The 10,183-nt window shown below is 30.5% G+C and overlaps 3 protein-coding genes across 3 annotated transcripts; 1 reads left to right on the top strand and 2 right to left on the bottom strand.

Annotated features, from left to right (window-relative positions):
- Positions 1 to 239: 239 nt before the first annotated feature.
- On the bottom strand, positions 240 to 1,226 carry LOC140920090 (uncharacterized). The gene has a single exon (XM_073367404.1). The coding sequence runs from the start codon at positions 1,224 to 1,226 to the stop codon at positions 240 to 242; it is 987 nt and encodes a 328-aa protein (XP_073223505.1).
- A 2,275-nt stretch (positions 1,227 to 3,501) lies between these two features.
- LOC101515763 (protein PROTON GRADIENT REGULATION 5, chloroplastic) lies at positions 3,502 to 5,215 on the top strand. Its single transcript, XM_004497764.3, has 2 exons — positions 3,502 to 3,896; positions 4,948 to 5,215. The coding sequence occupies exons 1-2, from the start codon at positions 3,621 to 3,623 to the stop codon at positions 5,050 to 5,052; spliced, it is 381 nt and encodes a 126-aa protein (XP_004497821.1). The 5' UTR covers positions 3,502 to 3,620; the 3' UTR covers positions 5,053 to 5,215.
- A 1,566-nt stretch (positions 5,216 to 6,781) lies between these two features.
- Positions 6,782 to 9,971, bottom strand: LOC101515432 (eukaryotic translation initiation factor). Its single transcript, XM_004497763.4, has 5 exons — positions 9,725 to 9,971; positions 8,644 to 8,812; positions 8,405 to 8,530; positions 7,155 to 7,220; positions 6,782 to 7,076 (listed from the first exon to the last, which is right to left on the bottom strand). The coding sequence occupies exons 1-5, from the start codon at positions 9,928 to 9,930 to the stop codon at positions 7,032 to 7,034; spliced, it is 612 nt and encodes a 203-aa protein (XP_004497820.1). The 5' UTR covers positions 9,931 to 9,971; the 3' UTR covers positions 6,782 to 7,031.
- Positions 9,972 to 10,183: the final 212 nt, after the last annotated feature.

Below are 10,183 nucleotides of genomic sequence, written 5' to 3'. Positions count from 1 at the left end.
ACGCATTGAGATCTCGAAAGTTCAAATGTCCAAGACGGTAGTGCCACAACCATTCATCACGACTTGCCGCTGTAGCTAAACACCTATGCTCCAAGATTTCCAACTCAATCTTGAAAGTCCTATTGGCAGCCATAGGAGCCTTAAGGATCAAAACACCGTTTTGGTCCAAAACGCGCAAAACCTTGTTTTCCATCCGAATCATGTAATTCCTCTCAAGCAATTGGCCAATACTCAATAGATTACACTTGATTCCTGGAATATACATCACATCTTTGATCAAGGAATGACCACCATCCCTTATCATAATCCACGTCTTGCCTAGCAACCTTAGCCTCATCCGCATAATTCTCCCTTGGTTTCGCTCTACACTCTCTTGCGAAATGCCCAAGTTTTTGACAATTGTAACACTTCTTGGTACTTTCGTCGAACCGCTTGTAGTTGTCTTGACCACCACCTTTGGAACTGCCCTCACCTTTCCTTGAATTTTGTGACTCTTTTCCATCAAAATTCTGGAAATTTTTCTTTCCTCTAGAAGGCCATTTCCCTTTCGATTTCTTATTCTTCTCGTTGAAACGGGCTTGCAAAGCAACTTCCGCTTTGGCTTTATCGTTTCCTCGTTCGTCCATCCTTTGCTCATGAGCTTCCAATGAACTTTGAAGTTCATCTTTCGTCATTGTCTTGAGATCCTTCGATTCCTCAATCGCCACCACAATATCATCGAATCTTGGTGTTAAAGAACGCAATACCTTCGACACAAAATTCTGTTCGGAAACAGCTTCACCACACGACTTCATTTGATTCCCCAAGCGTGTCACACGCGTCAAGTAATCGTTAATCGTTTCCTTGTCTTCCATTTGAAGTAACTCAAACTGTCGCTTATGAGTTTGTAACCTCACCACCTTCGCCTTATCAGCACCAGCATAAGCTTTCTCAAGAATACCCCAAGTTGTCCTCGTCGAGTCGCAATCGCCAACTTTTCCGAAGTTGTCACTATCGACGCAAGAATGAATCAAGAAAAGGGCCTTGTAGTCTTTCTTCTTATCTTCCTTGAATTTCGCTTCTTGAGCTGTTGTAGCCTCTTTACCAAGAGGAGTAATGCCATCGGTAATCATATCAAGAACATCTTGATATCCAAACAAAACTTTCATTTGTTTGTGCCATTTGTCATAATTCTTCGAATCAAGAATCGGAAGGTTGGTAGGAATTTTGTCATTGGAAACGGACATGATTGCAGCGGAATTGGATCTGAACCTTGCTCTTGATGCCAAATGTTGGAACACAATCAAGAGTGGAGGGTGAATCAATGGTGAAAATTTATAATTGAAAATTGTGGTGTTTTAGAAGATGATGGAGAAAAGAGAGATTATGGAAGATAGTATTTTCTGTTTTTTATTAGTATATCAAAATGACATTTTGTTTTTAAAACTATACACACAAAAATATTTATATGGGGTACAATGTGGAACCAAATTAATTTGGCCCAAAACAACAACATTTGAATTATATTTAACTTCCAATATGAATCACTTTGTCTTAGTTCCATATAATGGTAATTAATTTCTGTAAAAACATTTTGTGGTTTTTGCAATCTGATATTTAATTATTTTTTAATAGATGTTTGACTCTTTTTTCTTCATGCCACCATTGTCTCTACAAGTTTTTCTAAATTCTAACTGTTTAAGATGTTTTTCAAAATAACCTTCAACATTTTAAATCTGCTTTTGATATATCTTTAAAATGTTCAAGTCCATGTAATATACATAACTTTTTTTGACGGATGCAACGTACCATTATTAAAACTCTTGAATTAATAATTTTATCTCATTTGAAGAAAAAGAATTAGTCTTCGAAGATATGTGAGAACAAATTGTTTTTGTTCACTTAATAAAAATTGTTATTAATGAAGAGTTGATAATTGGATTATAAGATGACCGTAGAAATACCTACACCCCACTAGAATTTAAGTTTCAGATTTCCTCCAACTAAAGTTTTGGTTGGTGGGTAAATAAACGAGTTTATAATTGCTAGTATTTTTTATATGTTAATTCTAATTTATAAATTTATAATTTGTATTTTTTATAATTCTTTATTATTATTATAATTAAAATGATTTTTATTTTTATAATTTATTTATTGTAAGTTTCAATAATAATTTTAAAATTTTAAAGTGATTTGCATAAATAATTACTTTATAAACAATTTATATAATTTAAAATTTAAAATAATTTTAACAAATAATATTTTAAATATTTATTATAATTTTAACAAATAATATTTTAAATATTTATTATAATTTTAAATTATTTATAAATAATTTAAATTTTAAAATAATTAATATTTTAAAATAAATAATTTATTTATTTTAAACTAAATAAAATAGATAAAAAATAAAAAAAGTATCAGAATGGTAAGTTTTAAATTAATAAAAAATAAATTGTAAATTATTATTTTTAAAATATTTAAAATATTATTTAATAATTTTTAATTAAAAATATTCTTTTATATTTTAAACTAATTGAACCATTAATTTTACCAAACACTTTTACTAACTTAATAGTTATCAAGTATAAATTATCGATTATCTTCTATAAATTAATTTTATCATCTAGAGTCTAAGTTGAAGCATAATAAACAACAACAAAACTGGTGAACATGTGATCATATCCATACAACATTAAAACTCCTGAGGTGATCTTATCATCTTTAAAGAATTAATCTCCCCAATGCTTGAGTTATGCCAAAAAAAATGATAACCAATTATTTTTGTTCCCATAAAAATAGAAACTTCTATGATATATTGATAAATTAAAATTTTTGGTACATTTGTTTTCTTAACTAATAACTTGCTGATCAATTTTTAAAATCAAATAGCTGTTGATAGATTATTGTATGTCAAAATAAATAAAAATTCATTAAAAAAACATCATTTTGTTATTTATAAACATTATACTAATTTTTTATATTTTTCTTAAAAAATATTGAAAATTCACTATTAATTAATAAAACAATTCATAAAATTTTATGTTATTTTGTTAACATGTTTTATGATAGTTATTTAATTATTTTTAAACAAATATTAAATAATTCTTTTTATCAAATAATAACTCATTTATCCATCAATTTAAAGAATAAATATATCGGAACATCTTGAATTAACAAATGTAAAAGCGCAAATTATCTTTTAAAGTTGTTATTAATGAAGAGTTAATAGTTGGATTAGAAGATGACTCTAGAAATATATACAATCCAGTAGAATTTGAGTTTCAGATCTCCTCCAACATGTTGGGGACCATAAGTCGTAATAATAAATAACACTTATACAAGTCATATTTGTGTTGTAAACTTTTAAGCCAAAAAAAAAAAAAAAGAATACTAAAAATCAAAGCCACCAACATGTGTGGCTCCTAATGTTTCTATGTTATGATTCACACTATAGTCCAATTCTAAACCATTGGTTCTCCAATTTACACCCAAATATCTCTTCCTTCACATAAAATTATTATAAACCATTACAACCATGTATCTCAAAGCTAATCTTTCTAACAACCTCAAAAGAAACAACCCTTCTACTTTTATATTCACATAAACAAAACAAAACAAACAAAAACATAGTAACAAAAATGGCTACTTCAATTTCAGCAAAAGGGTGTGTTGGTTCATCTTTCTATGGAAGTTGGGGAACTAGTATAGTTGGTGAAGATTACAACATGCTTAAGTCAAGTGTTTCATCACAAGTTAGAATTGGAAGAGGTAAGGGAGTGAGGTTGCAACCTATGATGAAGAATGTTAATGAAGGGAAAGGTATTTTTGCTCCAATTGTTGTGATTACTCGTAATATTGTTGGAAAGAAACGTTTCAATCAGATTAGAGGCAAAGCTATTGCTTTACACTCTCAGGTGAATTAAATTCATAGTTGTTTGTCTTGTTACTATTCTTTTGCATGATTTTTTTTTATGTTTTGAGGTATTTCTTTCTTTTTTGTTGGTATGTTTTGGACTTTTATTTGTGGAGTGGTGGAAATTTAATGTTATAACAAGTCAGGAACATTTTTTTTATATGATTCTCTTGAATAAGGCTTATGTGTGTTTTATTTGTTTCAAAGCTTGGTTAGATTGAAGGATTTGATTAAATTTGTTGAAGAGAGGTTTAAGTAGAATTGATGAAAGGAAAATGGACTTGAAAAATGCATTTATAGGAGTATTAAGATAAAGAGAAGATTAAAATTAAAGAATTGGAAATGATTTTAAATCAAGGTTGTGGTAATAACCAAAAGGCATTGCAATTGTTGATATCGTAGAGAATTCCATTGAAATGATACAATCCCAATAGCGGTAGGGTTGGCTTCTAAAGCCCTCGCTTTAGCTCTATAAACACAAACTAGTTTTTTGATTGATCAATCCAGATGTATTTCTTTGTCAAAATAGATTTCTGGATTGACCAATCTGGACTTGTTAATTGGGGGTTTGGGAGAAGATAGGAGTCGTGAATAACAGTTGTGTTGCAGTTGTAGAGGCGTCATAAACCTTGACGACTCTTTTATAGGTGTATTAAGGCAATGATGGTTGCGGAAATAAACACATTTGCATTGCAATTGTTGATATTGCGAAGAATTGCAACTAAATGCGGCTGATACAACCACCATTGAGGCCGTGTTGCAATAGAAGAGACATAAAAAATCTTGATGTCTCTTTAATACATTTTATCTGGTCTAGTGCTGGTTAAAGATTGATGGATTTGAATTATTAAATAATAAAGTTAAATACATGGAAGATGAATAAGCATTTTATGTAATCTATATAATAAAAGACCAATTAGAAAACACTAATAATCTAACATATGATATGAGATTGTGAATAATGTTTGGTAGCCATTTCATATGAATAAAATTGATGGAAGCATACAACATAACTTTTTTGTACTTTAACTTTCATGATTTGAAATGTTTAGGTGATTACCGAATTTTGCAAATCAATAGGAGCAGATGGGAAACAGAGACAAGGACTGATCAGGTTGGCTAAGAAGAATGGAGAATGGCTTGGATTTCTTGCATGATAAATTAACAAATGTTCCTCCACATTTTGTAATTACTATGTTATAAACTTTCATGTTTAATTAAACTTGATGGTTTTCAATTGACAGCAGAATGTAAACTAGGAACTCATCTCTAGTTGTGAAATTTCATTCTAATATAATTGCTGTCTCATTTTGTTCTTTAGAGTTTAGATACATTAAATGGAATAGTGTTACTCATATAGCATATTTTTCACAAATTTTTCGTACCCTTTTCTTTGAACCATTGATGAAAAAAGTTGATCACTCTTTTAACCTCTTTCCTTGATTACTTTTGCAAACTATGTGATTAGTGTAATATGTGTTGGGATTAGTTAGACACCTAAAACTAACTGCCAAGTAGAGAATTACTCTGGCTCTGGTCTGCAATAAGTTTTGTAGTTGTTAGATTAAGAGAGACAAAATCACGTCGCTTAATCTAGTGGTCTACAGCTAACAGCACCATAAAGCTGGTTACAGATGACCCATTTTTCTTATGCATTTGTTGAGATAGCAGAAGAGACCAAAGTACAATATAGGATGGCTGCTACCCTTCCTCTCACCCAATTTGATCACTCTTATATTTAGGCAAAATATGTTTTTACCTCTTAAATACTCTCCCATCATGTTTAGATACTAGGTGAGTCTGACCTACTTATGGTCTGTCCTAGTCTATTTAATAAAAAGGTTAGACTCATGCTATTTTTAAAGCCTATTTATTTAAATAGGTCAGACTAAACTTATAAAAAAAACCTATTAGACCTGACAGACCGGTCTATATATTTTATCATTTATTAATATTATTTTTTATTATTATATTAATAATAATATTTTCTATTTTAAATTCTATCAATTAAGCAATCAATTAGTAGTCGTTCCATATTCGGTAGTCATTCAATTAGTCAACCACTCAATAGTAGGTAATAATAGGTGCGTTTGTTTCAGAAAAAAAATCTATTCTTTGAAATCAAAAATTATTTTTTAGGGTTTAAATGATGTTTGTTTCAGATTTTTTTAAAATTACTTTTTGTTTAATATATATAGATATATACATTGATATTAGTATATGGAGAGGATGTATGAATAGAATATTTAAATGTTTTAATGTGAATGAGGCTTTTAAATAGGTCTCTAGACCAGACCAAACTTTTAAAAAAGTTAGGTCAAGCAAAAAAAAAGCCTATTCAAAGAATTTATCATAAGCTAGGATTAGGCCTTTCAAAGTCTGACCTGACCTATTCTCACCCCTATTTGTAATCGTCCTCAATTTTCATATATTAAATTAAGTAAAAATAAATGCATTTCATACAAACCCTTAGTTTTAGGGTGTTTGTATAATAAAAGAAAAAATTTAGCTAAACAACTTTTTATGATATAAACTGTTTTTATAAAATATTTTCATAGAATCTCCAACCTACACTTTTGACAACTTGTTGTCATATACAAAGTTAGCCAACCTAGTTATTTGGAAGATGACACATGATTATTAACAGAAGCGATAATCCAAGGAATACAAAGGCATACAAATTCAAATTAATATAAACAACACTAAAATAAACAGACACAGTGCTCATTTCTCCTGGTTTTAGATTTTACATAAATAATCATCTTTACTCCTTCACCACACTCTAAAATACTCAGATTGTTTGAAAATAATTTAGGTCATAAACTCACCAGAGGCTTAACCCACTATTATGATTCTACAAGCAACATAAATCAAACTAGTGGAAAATTTAAGTAAAAATATTCAAAATTTCATGCTTGTATAATGTTACATGTGAAAACAGAAGTATAATGAAAAATGACAGGACAATTTCTCAAGAATTGGAACAAAGTATAATTAATAGTATTACACCAAAATATTGATAGGGGAAAAAAAAAATTAACGCCTCAACCAAAACAGAAGTGCATTCTAATACACATAGCATAGATCAATACAACAGCATTGGCAGCACAAGCGTGCGAAAATGTTCTGGTAGTATTTATACAGTGTATCGAGCCTTTGCACCTCGATTTTTAGCATCTTCCTGTAAATACTGAGCATGTAAGAATAGCAGATATTTATTTATGCATTAAACAGTGAAAACTTATGAGCAGAAGTTTACATGAAAGTTATATGTCATCTTGTCGTTAGATTCGATGATTTCCTTCCACTTTCTTCCAATGCTCATCTGCAATATAAATTCAAAAACAAAAAGCTCATATCAAATGTCATTTCCTATGAGTTTTGGGATGACTAAGTAATACATTTATATAGTCCACCAGGTAGTGGCCGCCATGTCAAAGTTTTGAGAAACAATACAAGAAATTTATATATACACATAAAAGCTAAAAAATAGAAACATAACATTAAAGACATATTCATAACTATGAATAATTACTCCAAAAAAAAACTAAGAATGAAAGTTCATTACTACCAATATTCATATCAATATAAAGCAAATAAGTTTTAGCCTCCAAGGCTTAACATAATTTATCTAGGCAATTAAAATGAATACAAATGATTTTTTATTGAAATCACTATCTCCAAGGTGAGGATGGCCGCCAGAAAGTTACAACTGCAAAATTGCAGAAGATGCCATCAAAAAGCCGCACAATGTGAGGAGGGGAAGATAAAGGCTTTTTGGTAGAGGAAATGACATGATAGGAAGGTCTTATTTTGATGTCATTCAGAATTTAAGGGTGAAATGACCAAAAAGCCCGAAAAAACAGAGAACAGCTATAAGTTGAGAGCAAACAAAAACTATATAATGGTGAAATGGCCGCAAAAAGTAAAAAATATATCAGAATATTACTAGTGTAGTAGAGTTTCACTGTATATAACTTTGGGGAAGGAACTTGCACTTGTTAGAATAGTGCCATTAAAATTCTGGAACTAAAATGCATATGATACATTCACATATAAGATGAAACCGATACTAACATGCTTTAACAAGGCACTTTCAAAGAGCTTATTTGGGATTATTTTATGACATAAACACTTATATTAGTGTTTGGATACACATTAAAAATAACTTAATGTTCACAAGTTATTATCAGCTTATATATCAATAAATTTAACAGAAAAAGTTTCTGAATATACATTAACTAAGCTCCCTAAAATAGCTTATTGAATAAATGCTTAGTTAAACTGTTAACCCAGACACACCCTAAGTCTAAAAATACCAACATTCACCATTGACACTTCACGCTGTGAAGGTTTTCTAACAGAAGTAAGAAGGCTTTTTTGCGCATGCCATAGTCTAGTTACAACAATAGAAAATCTCATACAGCCAACATAACACAAATTACAATAGCACATAAATTTGAAGGTATCATTAATCATTAATAATAACTTATAAAAATAGCAACACACCTGAACAGACTCATTAGCTGCCGTTTTTGTCCACAATGAAAGTTTGTCCTGCCACTGGCGCACGCTCGCAACAACACCACAAATGTCCTCGGAGTCTCCAAATTGCTCCCCAATTAAAGCCATCAACTATTCAATAGGACCACCATAATTAGTTGCAACAATCACAAATACCATATCACCATTCACGGCATAATTTTAAAAATAAAAAGTAAGTTATGATAAAAAGATAAAGAATTTACAGTTTCAAGCCACATGGCATCAAGAGTGGGCTTTCTACTGATGGTGAGAGTCCACTTTCCTCCATTGGCACACTCAGGATCTTCCCACTTTGGTTCAACCCCATCCTTGAACAAGTGAAAGTCAGCATTGCCAGGCAACTTGCCGGGTTTGAATATCTGATCATGCAAACTACAACATTTCCACATCACAATTTCATCAAATTTCTATCGGTATTTACCAAAACCTTAATGTTCAAATAATAACAAGAATAATAGCAGCAATGAAAAAAATTTAAAATAAAATATAAAACAAAGTGTTAAGGTTTTATGGAAACTTTTTACTAACAAGCAGAAGATTATCACCCTTTTGATTGGTTTATTTAAGCTTATCTATTACCATAAGAACTTGTAAGACTGTTTAAAAGAGCTTAAGAAAACAAGCTTTTTCAGTTTTTTTCCCTAAGTTCACCAAGATAGCTTATAAAATACCTTATAGCTTATATAAAAATTGTTTGACTTTATTTTATCTTTAGTTATAGAAATATTTTATAAAATAATGTGTATACAATAAGTGGTTATGCTATAAGCATGCATAGGCCTTTAATTAAATTGTTTACCCAAGCATGCCTAAAATTTTAAAATAAAAATGATTGTCGGATAAAACAATTTAAGAGATTTTCTATTGAATGCGGAGCTGATTGTGAAAATCACTTTTCTATCTTGTCTTTCCCCTACGCATTAAAATCAGATTTATTCAGAAGCTACTAAAATCAACATCTCATTTTAATTGGATTTTTTTTTTATTCTGAATAATTTAAAAACATAAACAAACACAATCACAACCATTAAAAATAAATTTTCAGTTAGAAGGCAGGTGAATTTCTACCAAACATTCGGTAACAAACACCCTCTAAGTTTCTCTCCCCTAAGATCTACAAAAATCAAAATGTTTTCCTATTGCTTACATCAAATTGAAACAGAATATTTGAAATCCAAAAACAAAAAACAGAATATTTCAGATTGCAAGCATAAATTCAATTAAAAAACCATCAAATTAAAAGAAAAATATGTAATATAGAAGAATCATAAGAAGAAAACGAACCACCAAAACTCTTCGACGGTCTCGAAAGTGTAAACCTTGCGAAGAGAGGTTCCCCAAGCAGCACCTTGTTTAGGTTTCGATTGGTTATCGAACCAGAAGGTCCACCTTCTCTCTAGTTTGTGCTTTAAACCTGCCTCCGGTACCGGAACTGAAACCGCCGCCACTTCCTCTGCCGTGGAGCCTTCTATGAGCGCTTCTGTTGCCATTTCTCTTTCTCTTTTTTCTGTCTTGCCGAGAAAAAGGATTAGTGAGGTTTTGTTTTGTGACTTGGGAAACTTTTTTATGGGCTTGGTTTGGCCTATTAACTCTGGCCCAACAAAAATTAATCAAAAAGAAAGTAAAACGGAAAAATTAACTATGTAGCCCAATAACCTAAGCGGTTTTTACCATGCACCCCACACTTTAACCTTTCACCCATCTCACTTGAAATTATATTTTTGGTCTTTTTACTAAAAAAAA

Source organism: Cicer arietinum, chromosome 4 (genome assembly GCF_000331145.2).
Source record: "Cicer arietinum cultivar CDC Frontier isolate Library 1 chromosome 4, Cicar.CDCFrontier_v2.0, whole genome shotgun sequence".
In the NCBI taxonomy this organism is placed as follows: Eukaryota; Viridiplantae; Streptophyta; class Magnoliopsida; order Fabales; family Fabaceae; genus Cicer; species Cicer arietinum.
Note: the sequence above shows the minus strand (reverse complement) of the source record. Positions and strands in the feature narration are given on the sequence as shown.

Excerpts from the sequence above, each read along its gene's own strand:
- LOC140920090 (XM_073367404.1), bottom strand. The coding sequence starts at position 1,226 with ATGTCCGTTTCCAATGACAAAATTCCTACCAACCTTCCGATTCTTGAT.
- LOC101515763 (XM_004497764.3), top strand. The coding sequence starts at position 3,621 with ATGGCTACTTCAATTTCAGCAAAAGGGTGTGTTGGTTCATCTTTCTAT. Across the intron at positions 3,897-4,947 it reads CTATTGCTTTACACTCTCAG|GTGATTACCGAATTTTGCAA; the intron begins GTGAATTAAATT and ends TGAAATGTTTAG.
- LOC101515432 (XM_004497763.4), bottom strand. The coding sequence starts at position 9,930 with ATGGCAACAGAAGCGCTCATAGAAGGCTCCACGGCAGAGGAAGTGGCG. Across the intron at positions 8,531-8,643 it reads ATGCCATGTGGCTTGAAACT|TTGATGGCTTTAATTGGGGA; the intron begins GTAAATTCTTTA and ends CCTATTGAATAG. Across the intron at positions 7,221-8,404 it reads CAGCTAATGAGTCTGTTCAG|ATGAGCATTGGAAGAAAGTG; the intron begins GTGTGTTGCTAT and ends TTTATATTGCAG.